The sequence below is a fragment of the Vigna umbellata genome, chromosome 11 (assembly GCF_029865625.1).
Source record: "Vigna umbellata cultivar VRB3 chromosome 11, Vumbellata_1.0, whole genome shotgun sequence".
Lineage (NCBI taxonomy): Eukaryota > Viridiplantae > Streptophyta > Magnoliopsida > Fabales > Fabaceae > Vigna > Vigna umbellata.
The window spans coordinates 31,353,772-31,374,434 of NC_142175.1; the positions used below are offsets into that span (position 1 = coordinate 31,353,772).

Consider the following 20,663-nt stretch of genomic DNA (forward strand, 5'->3'; position numbering starts at 1 on the left):
TAAATTGATATCTTTTTTTAGTAGGTTTCAAAATTTTATTTTTTTATCATTTAAATGTATGATGTTTAGTTTGAGGCAGTAAAATGATCAAATAAGCATATCATCCTCAAGATATCTCAGACTTAATTTAAAAATATAAACATTTTAAATATTTAATAAAATATTTTTTTAATAAAAACTTAATTAAAAAATGTTTGAAATTTAATTAAGTTACTTATTTTTATTTTTTATATGAAAATATGCAATTATTGATATAACATGTCACTTCAATAAACTCAAATGATAGATATATTTAATTAAAAAGATGTAAATGTTAGACATTTAATAAGCAAACATTTTGATAGACACTGAAGTTTAATATATATTTTTATATTGCTTTTACATTTATGTTGTCTATTTTCAATCTTTCTAGTTGCCATCGTTATGGTTTTATTATGGAATCCAAGTTAAAAATACCAAGATACCATTATAAAATACCTATGGTAAATAGTGAATAATAATGTTTAATGTGATATTATCCATACACATTTTAGAAAACAATTATCACTGGTTAAATTGACATGAGAAATGAAAGCGATTTGACTTTTATTCGAAATAAATAATATTAATAAGGAAATAGCATGGAAAATGAGATTATAAAAGGAATATATTTAAAGGGAAAGTGAAAGTGGTAGTAATTAATACTATATCTTATGGTAGTTGTGAAGAATGAAGAATGTGAACCCACCTCCATTATTTGATCTTACATTAGTTTTTTCTATAAATACAAAGGCACAAGGCTTTCTTCAATCAACTTTCCAAAAACAAAGAAATAGCATAAAAATGTTTTCAGGGATTCAAGGACTGTTGAACAGAAGCAAGAAGTTGAAGGGAAGTGTGGTGTTGATGCATAAGAATGTGCTGGATATCAACGCCATTAAGTCAGCCAAAAGCGCCACCGGTATCCTCCGCGGCGCCGCCGGTGTCGTCAGTGATCTGGTGGGAAACTCAGTCGACACTCTCACTTGCTGTGCGGGACGATCTGTGGCTCTCTGGTTGATCAGCGCCACCGCTGCCGATGGTAGCTATCTTCTTTTCTCACTACTGCTTCAGTACACTTTGCCACCTTCATCTCCATTGCTTTCAACTTCTCACGTCAAACAACACAAAATCTTAGCTTTTCATCATTTCCATAAAAAATATCGATACTAATTATTTTTAGTTTCTAGTATATTATATCTTTTCTATATATTTTCATGACGAAGTTAACTTAAAAAGATCGGCTTGTAAAAGCTACATTCTATATTATTTTATAAATTGTAGTGATCTCTAAGTATGTCATATTTTTAAAATATTCAATAGTTTTGTGTTGTTAATACTATTAATAAAAAGGTGATGAGAAACTTTGTAAATATACAGAGAAACAAAAATATGTAAATAAAGGTGAACACAAACTTTTGTAACGATAAAATTTTGAAAACAAAAGTAAAAAAAAAAACTATAGAAAAATGATACTTTGATACATCTAATTTTTTTTACATTCATTTTACATTACCTTTTCTTATTTTTTATTTTTTTCTTTTTCAAAAAATTACAAAAAAATACTTTTAAGACCATTTTATCTTTATTTGAGATTCCACAAAGTGTTTAATACGATAGAATATGATCATTATAAGTTTAAACAAATAAGAATTATAAAATATAATTTTATTTTAGTTTACAAAAGCTATCTACATGATTTACATGTTTACAATGACAATTATCGGGTATGTACAGTGTTTACCCGTTATTTTATTTATAACAAAAGACTTAATAGTTATCTACTTATTGGTAATTGGATATCCATTTAAAATAAAATTTAAATAAAATTATAAAAAATATATATAAACTATAATATAAATTAAACTTTAATTTTTTTATTAACAATAAATACTTTCAAATATGAATTGTATAATATTTCATTCGACCTATGAATAAATATTAAAATAATCCCAATCTGCTGTCCCCTAATAACAAATACCTATAAATATTAATTATACATACTAGATTTTATGTGCAAATACCTAAAATATCATTTTTTTCTCACTAAAACAAGAGAAATTCAATTAGTAGGTTGTTTTTATTCAATAAAAAGAATCATTAACACTTTTTTTTATTTTAATTTTGTTTCCACGTCTTAAAAAATACAACATAAAGTACAATATTTCATTTATTTTATTTTGGTTCAGTATCTTCATTATGAACAAACTGCCAGGTAGATATTTTTTTCTACTCAAAGGTTATATTAATATTTTGGTGAATGACAAAAGATATTCTTAAATAGTTTTGTTAACTTTTGTAGGAAATGGACATGGAAAAGTGGGAAAGAAGACATATCTGGAAGGAATTATTTCCTCGATACCAACTTTGGGAGCTGGCCAATGTGCATTTGATATTCATTTTGAATGGGACAGTGACATGGGAATTCCTGGAGCCTTTTTAATACAAAATCATATGCAACTTGAGTTCTTCCTAGTCAGTTTAACTCTCGAAGATATTCCTAATCATGGAACCATGCACTTTTCTTGTAACTCATGGCTTTACAACTATAAAAATTACGAAAAGGATCGAATTTTCTTTGCCAACGAGGTAAACTGTTATTTTTAGCAAGTATATATGCATGTTGATTATTGATTATCATGAAAGAAAATAAGTAACCTAGTTCGTTTACAAGATTTTTGTTATGATAATGAACGTTAAAGAAATATATATTGCAGACATATATTCCAAGTGAAACACCAGGACCACTAGTGAGTTACAGAGAAGCAGAATTGCAGACTCTAAGAGGAAATGGAACAGGAAAACGTAAGGAATGTGACAGAATTTATGATTACGATGTTTACAATGATTTGGGCAAACCCGACAGCAGTGAAAACCTTGCTCGCCCAGTTCTTGGAGGATCTGTCACTTATCCCTACCCTCGAAGAGGAAGAACTGGTAGAAAACCTACCAAAAAAGGTTACATTTCTATCTCAGGAACATAACCTAATTTTGTTTTCTTCTGTAGTTCTTCTTGACATAAATTTGTAGCATTATTCCACTCTTGACAGATCCCAACAGTGAGAAACCGAGCGATAATTTTTACGTTCCAAGAGATGAAAATTTCGGTCATTTGAAGTCATCCGACTTCCTTACTTATGCGGTAAAAGCTGTATCTCGAAACTTCTTGCCACTGTTCAGATCTTCATTTGATCTGAGTTTCACACCAAGTGAGTTTGATAGCTTCGAAGATGTACGTAATCTATGTGAAGGTGGAGTTAAACTGCATACAGATCTACTCTCCAAAATTAGCCCTTTACCTGTGCTCAAAGAAATCTTTCGCACAGATGGTGAAAGCGTCCTCAAGTTTTCAGTGCCTCATGTAATCAGAGGTGTTTTCATATGTGTAGACTTTTATATTTGCACACACATACAGTGAATCTTAACAAAACCATGATTGAACTTTGGAAATTATTTTCATTTTTATTTGGAGCAGTCAGTAAATCTGCATGGATGACCGATGAAGAATTTGCAAGAGAGATGATTGCAGGTGTAAATCCTTGCTTGATTACCTGTCTAAAAGTAAGTCCAAGTTTTCTATTCTTTACTTTGAGAGTTGAAGTTGTTTGTCATCTTTCCTCATAATATTCTTTAATGACTGACAGGAGTTTCCACCTCAAAGCAATTTGGATCCCTCCATCTATGGTGATCAATCCAGTAAAATAACTAAGCAACACTTGGAGATTAACCTTGAAGGGTTCACAGTAGATAAGGCAATTGAAGGCAAGAGACTGTTCATATTAGATCACCATGATGTGTTTATGCCGTTTTTGACAAGGCTAAACGAATTAAAAACTACAAAGGCTTATGCCACGAGGACAATCCTTTTCTTGAAAGATGATGGGACCTTAAAGCCATTGGTCATCGAATTAAGTTTGCCAAATTCAGTTGAACACCAACGTGGTTCCATCAGTAAAGTGATATTGCCCGCAAACCTTGGAGTTGAAAGTACAATTTGGCTGCTAGCCAAGGCTCATGTTATTGTGAATGATTCCTGCTATCATCAGCTCATAAGCCACTGGTCTGAACTCTCTCACTAAAATCATTGCACAAAGTTTTAATATATGTATACAAAATTATTCCTAACCCTTTTTCTTATACATATAAACGTGGTCACAGGTTGAATACTCATGCTGTAATCGAACCCTTTGTCATATCAACAAACAGAAATCTCAGTGTTCTTCACCCTATTTATAAACTTCTATTTCCTCATTATCGTGACACAATGAATATCAATGCACTTGCTCGAGAATCACTAATCAATGCTGAGGGCGTTATAGAGCAATCCTTTTTGGGTGGAAAATATGCAATTGAGATATCTTCGGCAGCTTACAAAAATTGGGTGTTTCCTGACCAAGCCTTACCTACTGATCTTATAAAGAGGTTAGCTATGTGAACATGGAAGAAGGGTTTTATGCGAATAGTTTTACTAATTACTGTCTTATTTTTTACATTCAAATCCAAAAGGGTTGATTCCCTAGTATGTCGTTGGTCTTAAGGCATGCCAAAAACTCACTTTCTTAAATGTTATAAACCTTTCTGTACTGTGAAAACGCATACAATTTTTCTTTGATGAGAGCCAAAGCTATGGAAGATACTTTTGCTGTTAATAACAGTTTTTCTTTGCCTGATTCAGAGGCATGGCTATTAAGGATTCATCTTCTCCAAATGGTCTTGGTCTTGTGATAAAGGACTACCCGTATGCTGTTGATGGATTAGAGATATGGAACGCAATCGAGACATGGGTCCGTGAATATGTCTTGTTGTATTATGTTACAGATGATGCAGTTAAAAAGGATATTGAACTTGAAGCTTGGTGGAAAGAAGTTGTTGAAAAAGGTCATGGTGACTTAAAAGATAAGGCATGGTGGCCTAAATTACACACTCGTGAAGAGCTGATTCGATCTTGTAGTACCATCATATGGATTGCTTCAGCTTTTCATGCAGCAGTTAATTTTGGACAATATCCTTACGGTGGCTTTATACTGAATCGTCCAACTCTAAGCAGAAGATTGATTCCAGAAAAGGGAACTCCAGAATATGAAGAGATGTCAAAGAATCCTCAAAAGGCTTATTTGAGAACAATTACACCAAAGTATCAGGCTCTTGTTGACCTTTCAGTGATAGAGATACTATCAAGACATGCCTCTGACGAGGTGTACCTTGGACAGAGGGACAATCCAAATTGGACGTCTGATTCAAGGGCCATAGAAGCCTTTAAAAAGTTTGGAAAAAGGCTAGAAGACATTGAGACAAAAATCTCAGAAAGGAATCATGATCCAAATCTTAAAAATCGAACTGGACCAGCTGAATTGCCTTACACTTTGCTTCTTCCTACTAGTGAAACGGGGTTGACTTTTAGAGGAATTCCCAACAGCATCTCTATCTGAGTGTGGGTTGAAAATTTAGGTTGTTTTTAACTTAACAGAGTAATATTATAATGTCTTTCTGTGTATTCTTGTATTGTTCTTAACTTTTACAGAAGGTTTGTTATGTTATGATTTGTTGTTAGTTTTTTTCCAGTTTAGCTTAGCTATGGTTAGATTTTGTATTAAAATATATTATTTCCGTAGTGTAAGTCGCATCTGAATGAAATCAGTAGAGCATAAAAATGGTGTTTCCTGTCCATATTTGCAAAATAAAGAAAAACGGGTTGATGATTTTCCTTTCAAATGAACAACCGTACTTCCATCCTTTCTTATACTTCAATTTCAGGGAAAGACAGCATGTACCTGAATCCAGCAAACATTTACGGTGTTTTTGGAGATAAATTACATTACGAAGGAAACAAATAATGTCAAACACATAAAGAAAATTCAATGCCCCTGTTAATAAGGTCTAGAGCCATGGCTTCTCTGGCTGAAGACAACAAATTCCTTTCCTCATAATTTAACACTTACTTTTATGGAATAAATTAATAAGCAGAAGTTTCCTTCTTACGTACAGAAAATTTAACTGAAGAAATTTAATTGATTGCAGAACAAATTTAGATTGAATAGTAATAAAAAGTAATATTCATATATTCACAGTTAACTCAAATCTGCCAATTCATACAACATTACCTATTTCTTCCATCAAAATTACACAAACAGAATCACTCCCTTCAAATTTACCAAGTAAAAAGGAACAGTTTAATTCAACCAAACCAAGCAGAAAAATCATTAGCAACCAGATAAACAGGACAAGGTGTTTGCTCTCAAAGCATTCAAGTTGTTTAGATCCTGTGTTTCACTCAACACGTTATGACATACCACAATTCATAGATTTGGAAAGACTCTAATTGACACGGCTTGAATCAAGATATCCTCTATATTACTAGGACTTTCATGGCTTGTAATGTAAAGGAGAATGGAATATAATTAATGAATGAGAATAAAGGCGGAAATGGACTGGAGAAATGTGAAGAGATGAGAGAAAACTAGAACTCAGTGCAGGTATTTCAACTTCAGCTTTAGCCAAAATTCTATCAAGATCAAACACACTAAAAAAGAATCAATACAAAGTCAGAATTATGGCTATAGATTCATGCAACTTTTTTATCTGATTTTTTTTTCTCTCTCACTACTTACTCCATGTTATTTTTGTTTACCATCATTTTCCAAATACAACTTTTTTGTCTTTTTCTTGTTGGTATCAAACATAATTTTAATGAAAAATAAACACTTTCTGAATTAGAAGAAGAGAATAGAACTCTCACAAAACAAAACCCTTCTCTTTGTTTCTCTCCTTCACGGTGCACACTGCACTTACTATTTTGTGGCTCACTTTCTTCCTATGTTACTCTTTCCTCCACGCACTCTCACTTGGTTTTCTTCTCTACTGCACCGTGTGTTTTTCTTCTTGCCATGATGTAACATTTATAACAAAGAAAAGTATAAACATCCAAAAATTGTGGTGGCTGCTTTTCGGTGGAGGTTGGCTACGGTAGCTACTTTCGGTGCATAAATAAACAAAAGGCTTTGACAGTGGAAAACATGGTGCCTTAAAAAAACAAATAAATGGGACCTATTTAAAAGTTTATCCAACATTTCTTACCATCTCCTCCAGTCCTTTTCGGTTGCATTTGGGATTTTTGTATTTGCGCATTTGCAATATACATTGTTGGTTGAATTTAGCTTCATTTTGGGTTGCTATTATTCTATATGTGCCCTAATTTCTGATGAAAGGTTTTGATTCGTTCATGTTCTTCTTATAAGGTTTGATTTGATGGTTTGATGGTGAATGAGGTTAGATCTGTGTTAATCGATTTGCTGTGGCAGCTTTTGGTTTTGTAGTGTTTGTGGGTCTGATTAGGTTTTCGTGGGTGTTGTGGAAGTGGTAGGATACTTGAAGTTGTTTATCTTTTTATGCATACTATTACTGATGTTTATCTCTGAACCTGAAGAAAAGTAACTCATTGTCATACAGTAATAGCAATTGTTAAATGAATATTCGTTAATCTGTTGAATTTTCTTTAGCTAAGTTTCATTTTGAGATATCAAGCATTGAATATGATAGGAAACATGAATATATCATAATTCTTCCTGATTTTAATGAAAAAATTTAGTATATGATTCAATATCAGCACCGCTGTTATCTAAAATTTAAAATTGGATATACCAGTGTTTAAACTCACCTAATCCAATTGAATACTAGTTTACATTATTAAAACATATTTAATTTAATAAATAAAAGGTTAATTCAAAATGAATAATACTTTTAGTCTTTGGTTGTTTTTTGTTTTATTTCAAGAATTCATTTTTTATATAATTTTAATCTTTTTCTCAATTCAATAAATATCAAAATAACTCATTCTGAAAGCATTTTCTTTTTCATTCCGAATTACATATCTTTAAATCATACATTACCTTCCAGATAACATAAATTTAAATTTATTAAATTAAATTTCTTTTAAAATAGACATTTATTTTTTTGTAATATTTTTTATTTAGTATTTATATTTTTTTCGTATATAAATTTATGATTTTAACTTGAAATATTCAATTGTTCAAATTTTTAATTTATTAAATAACTTATAGAAATTTGTATTTTTCCTTTTTTTATTATATAAATTTACATTATTTCTTTTAACAAATCAACTTGTTTGATATCCAATACATTTATTTAAGTTAATATTTATAAAAAGTAATAGATGATATGAAATTTTAATTTTATATAATTATTATTAAATACTATATTTAACTGTTATCTGATATAATTTTTAATTTTTGCAAAAAAATATTTTATTAATATTTAAAATAATATGAAAATAAATGTAAATATAACTAGATGGAAATAAAAATGAAATAAAAATTTTATTAAACAAGCAAATAAAGATATGAGTGTAAATTTTATTTAAAAGACGAAAAAGAATATAATGAAAATGTTCGACAACCCCATTTTTATCTATGGTTATTGTCTTGGCGATTGTGAGAGTGTAGATTTTGCACGTATTTCAGAACGCATAAAATTAATTATTTCTTATCCTGATAAATATATTCGTGTATGTATGGTAATAATAAATATATTCATATATTTATTACCTACCCAAAAATAAAATATTTTCTGGAAGTCAACGACCCAAAAATATTTTTAATCGTGTTTCCACCGACACGTTTCGGCCTCATACCACACCCTCAAATCGCGGTTGCTATGATTTTATTCGATAACTATTCTTTCTTTTTTTTTCTTAAAATGTCAACTTTGTTCAAAAAATTTGAGCTTGAGCTTTATTTAGGTTCGGTTTATTTAAGCTAGTATTTTTATTTACGTATACTATAACTTGATTATGTATTTGATTAATATTAGATTATAATCAATTATTTTAATATTAAATAATTTTTATATAAATATTTTTATTTTTTATTTTTTTTGTAAAATATATCCTTTCTAGAAATTATTTTTATAAAGTTTTCTGACTGTTTATTTGAGTAAGTTAAATTTTTAATCATCTTTTTATCTTTTCTTATATATGTTGCATGTGAGTCTCTTTCAATTTGTATGTTTCTTTTGATTCTTCAGTCTGAATCTCTCTTCATTAATGATTCTAACAGTGTATTCTAATCGTGTTTATATTGTTCATAGCAGCGGATAGAGCTTCCTGAATTTTTGAAGTTGTTTTAAGACTCCTAGAGCTCTTTGGTTGTTTAAGGGAAGCTTGTATTTTGATTTTAACTTAAAAGCAAGTTTAAATTGATGTTTTTATGATTGTATGATAGTTAATTTGAGTAATGGGATTGTTTGAGGAAATTTAGTATGCTGAATTGAAATTTGATGAATTCTTGTTTGTAGACAAGTCATTGAATTATATTTGAGTTTGGATGAATTGTGGAGGTTAGATTGGTTATGTTGATTGATTAATTTGGCTATTGGATTTTAGTTTAATAATAAGTTAGTAGAATGGTTGGTTTTTGTCTACGATTTGAGGTTTGACGGGTGAAAAGTTAGAGAAATGGTTATTTAGGTAAGTTTAATATTTGGGCTTTGATTTCAGGTTATTTAGGACTTGGTAGGCTTTATTTACATAAATCTAGTTTGCATAGGGGGAGAATCTGAAGTTAGTGTTTTGGGTCGTTAACTTGATATCATGAATTGAATTATGCTCCAAATGAGTAAATTTGTATTCAATATGGTGTATAAACATGTTTTCTAATAAATTACAGTGTTAAGAATACTGATTTGTTCATTGGAATAGGTTTGAGTGCATTATGATCAAAATTTAGAATTGTTGTCATTTAGTACAATGTTAAGCGATCATGTGTGACGTTGGATAAAAAACCTGAGAACAGGGCGTTATTCATCTTTTAAAACTATGTACGTATTTTATATTAATTGTATTGTAAATTTATATATTTAAATAATGATATATCTAAATATTAATATAGAATATGTTTAATTTATAAATTTATTTTATTTTAAGTAACATTTTTGTTAATAGATTGATCGTCTTTTCTTGTGTTCCTTATCAGTGAGTATATATTGACTTCTTCATAACTCATGTCTCAAATCTTTTTATACAGCTCTTACAATTCTTAGCTCAAAAGTTATATACTTTTTTGACAAGTTAATATATTTTTTTCAAATAATTTCATATTAGGTAATATTATGAATTTGATATTTTAGTTGACATTTTCCAAATTCATGATTCATTTGTCATCACATGAAATTCTAATAAAAAGTGAAAAAAAAAATTGTAATAAAATATTACACTTCACAGAACATTATATCACTTATGTTATTTTCTATGAATAAAATTCAAATTAATTAATTTATCAATACATTTACCTTATAAGAAACTTATGAAAAATTTTGAATTACATAAATATACAAGAATGTAAGTTTTGGTGTTATTTTGACTATGACTCCAACTCATTGATCTAAGAAATTATAACAAACTAAAGTAGAATCATTATTCAACCAAAATCTCTAAATATCTTTCCTCAAAAGTGTGTTTCAAATTATAAATAACTTGATAAATTTAACGTAAATAGAAATCTTACCTATTTAAAAAACTCAAAAACTATTTACATATTTATTCTTACTTCCTCTAAATATACCAACACACATAACTAAATCAAAATAACTTCAAATTATATCATAAGTATTTACCTTATGTCAGACTAAACAATAAGAGACAATATCAATTCTATGCTATACTTTTTTTTTTTATAAAAATAAGGTATTAGGGTTTTTGAAGATAATATTTTATTTTAAAATGAACCTCTTTTCACTTAAAAAGATAATAAATTTGCCAAGTTACAGTGTGTATATATATGAATAGAATATGCCTATATACTTTTTCAATACAAAGTTAAGTTTCATTACCTATAGCACTAAACATAGTTTCGAATCATTATCAGTCATATACATTCTCAATATGAATAAAAGATGACATATTGTTTGTAAAGTGAAAAACTATTTATGTAGAAAAATAACTAAAAAGAAAGTGCATCCCTCCTTTGGTAGCAAGGAAAGTAAAAAGAAACATACTGGTTCCTCATGTTTACTTTCCAGTGAAATATGAAGAGAGAAAATATAAAAAAATATAAATTTTCAAAATTACTCTTCTCTTTCCAAAATAATAAATGTGTAAGTTACATTTTATTGATACAATTCCTTAATTTTAATTAATTTATTAATTAAAAATGACTTAATTTTTTCTCATCCTATGATATACATATACATATCTAAAGGAACCCGTGATGAAGATACTATGCCAACTGGTAATAATAAATATATTTATGTTTTGATGCATGACACAAATACAGAGTTTTCAAAACTTACATGTCTGCTAACGTGGCATGAGAAATGAAATATCAACGAAACTGATGAAAAACTAGTTCATATTAAATCACGTTAATACAACAATAATAAAGATTATATATATTTTACATATCTTTTTTATAATTTTATTATTAACACTATATATATAATAACAGTTTTATTATTGTGATAGGATATCTTTTTTTCTATTATTGAAAAAAAAATGCCATACAGTAGTGTTTGTAACGACAGAGTAAACTATCTAAATACGGTGGTTTAAGATTAGAAATTCTATTATATTAAAACCTTAGTTTGTTGTGTTTTTTAATATGACTTGACTTTACATGAGTTAAAGTCTTAGGTTATATAATATTTTTTATTATCTATATTGAAAAAAATAGTATTTATGTTTCCACATGAAACACTTTATGTTTAAGAAAACATAATTTCGATCTGTCCTCTTCCCACAATCTCAGATCGCGGTTGCCTAGGTTCGTTTTCGATAATTTTCCTTTTAAATTGTTTTTTAAATGTGAAACCAGTGACTTCTTGTTCTTTTTTTTAGGGGAATCTAAGAATCATGTGCTAAAGAATGTGAAAATATTGCTATTGATTTCCTGTCGAAGATAAAAAAAAAAGTAAATTGGAAATGTTGTAATGTCTAAAACATAATATAGAAAATTAAATAATGGGACATATATTATAAAATAAGCCTAGATTATTTATGAAATTATAACTATTTTCAATTATGCTTAGTACACGTGTTATTTTAACATATAAACTGAGCTTTTGATGGAATTGTGCAACGTACAGAACTATGTCTAATTACAAACTTGTTAAAAATAAGGACTTATAGAAAACATGTTAGATAGCTATATTTGTTAGTCTTCCATTTACTGTTTTTCTGTTTTGTTTATGTTTTGTTTATTTTGATGTATTTCGGAATATTGTACTTATAGTAACTTTTTATTAATACACTAAAGTAATAAGTTTTTTTTAACATTTCCTTTTCTTCATAATTTTTTCTAATATTTTTTGTTTTTTATAAACAATTTTTTGCTTTAGAGCCTTTACTATGATTTGAGATTCTCATATTCATAAATTAAGTCAAGAGTTTTTTTATTCTCATTTACGTAGGAGTTAGTGAGACTTCACGTATATAGATTATTATTTTTTATGAAATTATGAAATCCTTAGGATGTTGAACAAAAAATTAAATAAATTATAAAAAAATATTTAAACCAATAAAGAACGTTTATTTAAAAAAACAATATTTATTGAAAAATTAAATAAATTAATAAAAAAAATCTAAATAATAAATCGTACTTGTTTAAGAAAGTATTATTAAACTCTGCATGCTTTACAGTCGTTGCCAACCTATGTATTATACAGGCATAGCATTAATTGCCAAAATGAATTAATTACGATTTTTTTATTTTTAATGATGATAAAATAAATTAATAACTGTATAGAAGCAACGTGTTATAAAAAATAATGCTCAATTTCATAAAACGCATGTTCACACCACTTACATATATTATATAAAGAGATTTATCATCTTATCAGATCTATCATCTTTGTTTATGTTCCTTTCTTTACGAGTATACAAATACGATCGGTATCACATACTTTTGTGTATAAATAGCTGAGATTAGAGCTTGAATTTCTCACAACTCACAGCATAATTAGATTCATAAGAAATTGTCCTTCCTATAGCAATGAGTTCAATAGTGGAAAGGAACAAGTTGGTGAAGGGGAGGGTAGTGTTGATACGGAAGAGTGTGGTACAGACCTTAAGCGCTGTTAAGGGTCTTGTTGTCACTGGCGTCAAGATAATCAACGACTCACCCGAACTTGATATCACTAAGTCTGTGTCTTTCAAGTTGATTAGTCGTAACAAGTCAGAGAATGGTTAGTCTTCTCTCTTTCTCGTGTTTTTCTTTTCAGTTCACACTATGCATTATCAGTATACAAGTTTTTCTATTATTAATCTTTCAAAAATATTTACGTTTATTATCAAAACCAATAGTTTATATCATATATGATTATTTGAAATCAGATGATACTGTAAAAAAGTCTTTCTACATTCCATAAAATGTACTACTTTCTTGTTATTTTTAGATTTTGATTTGTTTGCATTTTGCAGCTCGTAATTTAGCTGGGAAAGTTGGAAAGGATGCCTATTTGGAGAATAATGTTTCTGTGTTGCGAACTTTGAAAGAGACACGGGAGGAATTTGATATTTATTTTGAATGGGATGATAAAGATATGGGAACTCCAGGTGCATTTTATGTAACAAACAAAATGAATGAAGAGTTCTTCCTAGTCAGTGTGACTATTGAATATCCAAGTGAACACGACCAGAACCATATTCATTTTGACTGTAACTCCTGGATTCACAACCATAAATGTTACAAAACGGATCGCATATTCTTCGCCAACATTGTAAGTCAAATAACGATCTTTGTTATTTCCATTCTAAAAATTTAAATGAGAAAACTATATATTTATGAAAACTATCCATTGCAGCCATATCTTCCTGGTAAGACGCCGGAGCAATTAAAAGCGTACAGAGAAGAAGAGTTGAAGAATTTAAGGGGAGATGGAAAAGGAAAGCGTGAGAAATGGGATAGGATTTATGATTATGATGTCTATAATGATCTGGGCTTTCTTGAAAGCGATGGACAAGAACGTCACCCAGTTCTTGGAGGCCCCAAACATCCCTACCCTCGTAGGGTTAGGACGGGGAGAACCGTCATCCCAAGAAATGGTGAGTTACATTTTAGATTTAATAGGTTCGGAGGTCCTTACATTTGTGGGTTCGTTTCAATTGGGTCCTCTAATTTTGAAAGTGATCAATTTGGTCCCTAATTTAACAAAATTGAGTCAATAATACCCTTTCCGTTAAATGTAATGGACGGCGTTAACTTTTTAAACATGTAGCATGTTGAGGCATCCTTTTATTTGCAGGTTGCACAGTTTTATTTGAAGAATGCTTCAACATACCACATGTTTAAAACGTTAATGCCGTCCATTGCATTTAACGGAAAGGGTATTATTGACTCAATTTTGTTAAATTAGGGACCAAATTGATCACTTTCAAAATTGGAGGACCCAATTGAAACGAACCCACAAATATAGGGACCTCCGAACCTATTAAACCTACATTTTATCATGTTTTAATCACATGGTCTAATATGAAAGGCCCAGTCAACGAAACATGTGACAAATAAAAGTTTGAATTGTGGATGATAAAAGTGTCTCTATATATGCTTAATTTATGTCTTGACAGGTGAAGGATACGAGCTACCAGACGAGGTTTATTATGTGCCAAGAGATGAAAATTTCAGTGACCAGAAGACTGCAGAATTCTTTCAATTATCAAAGAAAGCTTTGGGTGGAAGCGTTCAACCTTTGCTCCTATCTTTGTATTTAAAGACCACATCAAATGAATTTAATGGCTTCGAAGAAGTGCTGAAAATGTATGAAGGTGGAGTTAATCTGCCTCTATCTATCACTGGAAACGGTAATCCAAGTGCCCTTGACTTCCCAACTCCTGATGTAATCAAAGGTAACTATTGCTTACTTGGAACTCCGGTATAACTACTTCCAAACACTACACTCTTTGCCAATTTTATTTTCTTTGCTATGGTTTTGTATAGAGAGCAAGTTTGCATGGATGACGGATGAAGAATTTGCAAGAGAGATGATTGCCGGTGTAAACCCTCTTGTAATTCGGCTTCTTAAAGTGAGTGCAAATATTATATTTATTTTTAATATACAGAGATCTTTTATATGCTGAATTATTCTATTGTCATGGCCTTTCTTTCTTATTATTGGACATCTTTATTAATTGCAGAAGGAGGAGCTCGCATTGCCAAAGAACACATCATGCAACTGTATTCAACCCAGTACAGTAACAAAAGAAAAGTTGGAGAAAAACATGAATGGAGTCAAAGTAGATGAGGTAATGAAGTAAACAAACAACTTAATATCATAGTTCAACACTTCCTCTAAATACTTGGATTTGGAATTATTCTGTCCTATACAAAGGCACTTGAACTGATATTGTTTGTGGAACAGGCATTTGCTAATAAGAAATTGTTCATATTGGATTACTATGAAGCATTCATGGCGTATTTGGGGAAGATAAATGACCTTCCTTCTGCAAAGGCTTATGCCACCAGGACATTCTTGTTCTTACAAGATGACGGCACATTGAAACCACTCGCTATTGAATTAAACAAGCCATATCAATGTCCATGTGATCATCCGAATGTCGAGACCACAGTGGTGCTGCCTGCAGACAAAGGTGTCGAAAGTACAATTTGGTTATTGGCCAAAGCTCATGTTGTTGTAAATGACACCAACTATCATCAGCTCATAAGCCACTGGTATATTTATAAGAACTCAATCTGCTAGAAGCATACATATGCAAACATGTTTACGTAATACGAAGTTTAATCTTTTAACTTTCTTTGTGTCTGTCACATGTCACAGGTTACATACTCACGCAGTGATTGAGCCATTTGTCATATCAACACACAGGAATCTCAGTGTACTTCACCCCATTTACAAACTCCTTCATCCTCACTTCCGTGACACCTTAAATATAAATTCACTTGCCAGGAAGTCCCTAATTAGTGCAGGTAGCATTATAGAGCAAACATTTTTGCCTGGACCATATTCTATGGTGATGTCTTCTGCTATATACAAGAATTGGGTTTTCGCTGACCAAGCATTACCAAAGGATCTCATCAAAAGGTAAATTAACCGTATTAAATTAGAAAAAAAATTAACGTGACCAATTATGGGAAAATGTCATGTCGATGGTGAAAATTGAAATAGCCCTGTTATGAAAATAACTTATTTCTTCTTCTTATGATTGATTTAGAGGTTTGGCGTTTGAGGATGACGCTAATGACCTTAAGCTAGTGATAGAGGACTATCCTTACGCTGTTGATGGATTAGAAATATGGAATGCTACTAAGCTCTGGGTACAAGACTATGTCGCTCTGTATTATTCAGACGATAGGGAAATTCAAGGAGATACTGAATTGCAAGCATGGTGGAAGGAAGCTGTGGAAGTGGGTCATCGTGACTTAAAAACACCATGGCCTAAAATGCAGAGTTTTTCAGATGTTGTTGAAAATTGCACTACCATTATATGGATTGCTTCAGCTCTTCATGCCGCTGTTAACTTTGGACAGTATCCTTATGGAGGTTATATCATGAACCGTCCTACACAAAGCCGAAGATGGATCCCAAAAGCAGGAACTCAAGAGTATGATGAGATGACCAAGAATCCTCAAGAAGCTTATTTGAAAACAATTACTCCAAAGTACCAGGCCGTTGTTGATCTTTCAGTATTGGAGCTACTATCAACCCATGCTTCAGACGAGGTGTATCTTGGACAAAGGAACAGTCTGAATTGGACTGCTCATCAAGAAGCAAAAGAATATTTTCAAAAATTTACAGAAAAGCTAGCAAAAGTTGAGAAAGAAATTTCAGATAGGAACAACACCGAAGGACTTAAAAATCGTACTGGACCTGTCAAATTGCCCTACACTCTGCTTCTTCCTACCAGTAAACCAGGGATGACTTTTAGAGGAATCCCTAACAGTGTCTCTATCTAATCGCTTGGTGGCTTCCTTTTGCTTTCAATAACAGTTGCATGTTACGTGCATGCCTCGTTTTCCATGTTGTTGTTTAGGTCACATTGTCTTTGACGCTGCTTTTGTATCCTGATAAATAAGCTCATTATAGCATATTTCCTTTTATCACTGTAAACCTTTCTTATTTGTGCTTTGAGTTTTATTATTCAAGAGTTATAATCATTAATATTATGGTTTAACATTTTATTCAACTCATTTTTATTCCTTTCTTCTTTCTCTTTAATTATTTTATTCAAACAAAGCCATGTGATTTAGTAATTGAATTTTGAAGATTGTTAAAAATTGTTATTGTTCTTTATCTCTAAATCATGAAGTTTTAAGGAAGGTCCATGCTGAAACCCCATTTTCTTAAAAGAAATCGTTATAATTCTTCTCACACGTGTGACCATGACTTGAAGCAACTTTCCAAAATCTAAATAATATATAGTTCTATTTTTGACACACGTGCTCAACTAATTTATAAAGTAAATTAATTAAAAATTAATGTTTGTCTCTCTATAACAATTCATTGTTAAATAACACTGTAAAAGGGTTTACAGTGACATAATTAAATTGTAAAACCAAATAGATTCATAATCCATCGTGGCATTTCTTATTACAATCAACATGGAGATATATGAATATATTTAAGTAGATATAAGCCGACGTTATATAATATTGCTTGTGGCTTTATTATTATCCTAGGTAGCAGAGAATGCGTTGAAGTAGGCCACGATAGAGACCAATTTTTCGGAGAAAAAAATTGTCATCATTATATATATATATATATATATATATATATATATATATATATATATATATATATATATATATATATATATATAATGATGACAATTTTTTTGGCATCAATAATTCTTTCTTAAATTGCATTCTAGAACCACTACATTTTCAGTCCACAAATTATATTAATTTATATTAGAGATATGACTTTTTATCAAGATGCATCACAATGAAAAAATATGTTCTTAACAACCAAATTAACTTATTCTAAAATGTATGTATAGATGTTATATTACATATCACTATTAAACAAAATATGTATGAAATGGATGTTTGCAGAAAATGGAAGTGGGAAAGTTGGAAAGAAGACTTATTTGGAAGGTGTAATTTCCACTGTACCAACTTTGACAGCGGAGGAATGTGCATTTGATGTTCATTTTGATTGGGACATTGAGGACATGGGAATTCCTGGAGCATTTACAATAAGAAATCATCTGCTAGTTCAGTTCTTTCTCGTCAGTTTGATTCTTGAAGATGATCCTAATCGTAAAGGACCATTGCACTTCGTTTGCAACTCATGGCTTTACAATCATCATCTTTACGACAAGGATCGAATCTTCTTTTCCAATGAGGTAAACTACTATTTTCATGTATATATCATAAAATTAAAATATCATTTTTCAAATGTTTCCAAAATAATTGAAGCTTTTAATCATCTTCACCGCAACACGTTAAAGTTATTTTAATAATGAGCATTTATATATATATATATATATATATATATATATATATATATATATATATATATATTTTGCAGACATATGTTTTGCCACCAAAGACCCAACAAACCCTTCAATTGAGATATGATTAAGTCTTTGGACTCCTCAATTTCACACACAATATTCTCGAGGTCCTTAGTTAGTGATCTTAGGATGTTCTCCACAACACAGCTCTGGCAGGCAATTGAACATGGTTTGTATAATGAGGTTTGCATCCCATTTACCCACATAGATTTCGTTAGGATAGAATCTAAACATGAATTTGATACCATATTAAGAAGTGAGTTTTAAGCCTAACTCAACCCCACAAAATCGGTTTGTATATATGGTGAAATTTGCACCCTACTTATATATTATAAATTGGTCTTATCTCTAGTCGACGTGAGACTTCTAACACACTCTCTTCACGCCGAAATATAGACATTTCAAGCGTGATAGTAGAAATTAATAGATGATCCGATGTATTGACATATTATTTTTGTAAAGTAAAAACTTATTAATGCAGAAAAATAACTAAAAAGAAAGTGCATACCTCCTTTGGTAGCGAGGAATAAAAAATAAAAGAAATATATAACTTGGTTTCTCATGTTCACCTTCCAGTGAAATATGAAGAGAAAAAAAGTGAAAGCAATAAAAAAATTCTCATTTTTCAAAGTTACTCTTCTCTTTTTCAAAATAATAAATTATTATAAGTTGCATTTTTTTTATACAATTCCTTAGTTTTAATTAGTTTATTAATTTAAACATGACTTAATTTTTTCTCATTCTAATAAACATATCTAAAGGAACCCGAGATGAAACTACTATGCCAAGTGGTAATAATAAATATATTTATGTTTCTATTACGTGCCCAAATAAAATATTTTGTTTTGATGCATGACAAAAATGAATACAGAGTTTTCAAAACTTACATGCTACTTGAACGTGGTATGAGAAATAAAATATCAACGAAACTGATGAAAAACTAGTTCATATTTGTGACAAGTTGCAGATTTCCTCCAGCAAGAACTTCTATTCACTTTAAATCACGATAATACAACAATAATAAAAATTATATATTTTTTACATATATTTTTTATAATTTTATTGTTTACACTATAATAGCAGTTTTGTTATTGTGATACGATTTTTTTTTTCTATTATTACAAAAAAAAAAGGCCATATAAAGTCACAGTGTTTGTAACGACAGAGTAAACTAAATATGGTGGTTTAAGATTTGGAATTCTATTATATTAAAAACTTAGTTTGTTATGTTTTTTAACATGACTTGACTTTTGTACATGAGTAAAGTCTTAGGTTATATGATATTTTTTAGTATCTATATTAAAAAAATAGTATTTATGTTTCTACTAGAAACACTTTATGTTTAAGAAAACATGTTCTCTTTCCTCGATCTCAGATCGCGGTTGTCTAGGATTCTTTTTTCGATAATTTTTCTTTTAAATTGTTTTTCAAATGTCAAACCAGTGACTTGTAAGAATCATGTGCTAAAGAATGTGATAATATTATTGATTTCCTGTCAACGATAAAATAAAATAAGTAAATTGGAAATATTGTATTGTCTAAAACATATATTATAAAAGTAAGTTAAAGATAAGAATATTTTTTTAGAATGTGAAGAATTCAACTTCACAATAAAAAGGAAAAAAATATTATAGATCGTGCAAGGTTTATATTGTCTAGATATTTTATTATAAGAGATAAATTAACCTTTTTATATATATTTATTGGAATTAGGTGTAACCACCCTTAATTAATTTAATTTATTACAATTATACAATTGGTTACTCCAATGACAAAATGAAAAAAATTCAATTAGTATTGTTTGAATTTATTTTAATATGAATAAAGAATATTTGAATTAATCACATACGTAATATCTGACGTTTTAAGCATAAATGACTTTATAGATATTTCTGTTATCGCTTTCTTTTCCATTTTAAATTTACTGGAATTTTCTTAGTGTATTTGAAGTGTTCAAATTCATTTCTAAAAGAAGATTTATGCACAAAAAAAAGAAGTTAACAATATATTCATTTTTCTATTTTTCTATCCAAAACTATCCTAATGACAACATCCAGAAGTCATCTAATAGAACTCATATATATCTTAATAGCAAGCATCTCCCTCTTACCACCAATTCATCACAAATAACAAATTACAAATTACAAATCTTTCTTTCTCCCCTACA

General features: G+C 29.8%; 2 protein-coding genes across 3 annotated transcripts; both read left to right on the forward strand.

Annotated features, from left to right (window-relative positions):
* Positions 1–813: 813 nt before the first annotated feature.
* LOC124823795 (seed linoleate 9S-lipoxygenase-3-like) lies at positions 814–6,870 on the forward strand. Of its 2 annotated transcripts, XM_088101816.1 has the most exons (9): positions 814–931; positions 992–1,060; positions 2,321–2,607; positions 2,736–2,976; positions 3,069–3,389; positions 3,494–3,579; positions 3,663–4,078; positions 4,177–4,440; positions 4,694–6,870. In XM_088101816.1, exons 1-9 carry the CDS (start codon positions 823–825, stop codon positions 5,445–5,447), a joined length of 2,547 nt encoding a protein of 848 aa, XP_087957942.1. In that variant the 5' UTR covers positions 814–822; the 3' UTR covers positions 5,448–6,870. The 2 variants fall into 2 exon arrangements, with proteins under 2 accessions (XP_087957942.1, XP_047152054.2); XM_047296098.2 differs by having other exon boundaries at positions 823–1,060.
* Positions 6,871–12,983: 6,113 nt separating this feature from the next.
* Positions 12,984–17,141, forward strand: LOC124823794 (seed linoleate 9S-lipoxygenase-like). The gene is made up of 9 exons (XM_047296097.2): positions 12,984–13,209; positions 13,445–13,743; positions 13,828–14,068; positions 14,591–14,869; positions 14,961–15,046; positions 15,158–15,265; positions 15,382–15,692; positions 15,799–16,062; positions 16,193–17,141. Exons 1-9 carry the CDS (start codon positions 13,017–13,019, stop codon positions 16,932–16,934), a joined length of 2,523 nt encoding a protein of 840 aa, XP_047152053.1. The 5' UTR covers positions 12,984–13,016; the 3' UTR covers positions 16,935–17,141.
* Positions 17,142–20,663: the final 3,522 nt, after the last annotated feature.

Bases quoted from the DNA above. Each gene is read 5' to 3' on its own strand.
- LOC124823795 (XM_047296098.2), top strand. From the start codon at position 823: ATGTTTTCAGGGATTCAAGGACTGTTGAACAGAAGCAAGAAGTTGAAG. The intron at 3,390-3,493 runs GTGTTTTCATAT...TATTTGGAGCAG, and splicing joins AGTGCCTCATGTAATCAGAG to TCAGTAAATCTGCATGGATG. The intron at 4,079-4,176 runs GTCTGAACTCTC...ACGTGGTCACAG, and splicing joins CATCAGCTCATAAGCCACTG to GTTGAATACTCATGCTGTAA.
- LOC124823794 (XM_047296097.2), top strand. From the start codon at position 13,017: ATGAGTTCAATAGTGGAAAGGAACAAGTTGGTGAAGGGGAGGGTAGTG. The intron at 15,693-15,798 runs GTATATTTATAA...CACATGTCACAG, and splicing joins CATCAGCTCATAAGCCACTG to GTTACATACTCACGCAGTGA. The intron at 16,063-16,192 runs GTAAATTAACCG...TGATTGATTTAG, and splicing joins CCAAAGGATCTCATCAAAAG to AGGTTTGGCGTTTGAGGATG.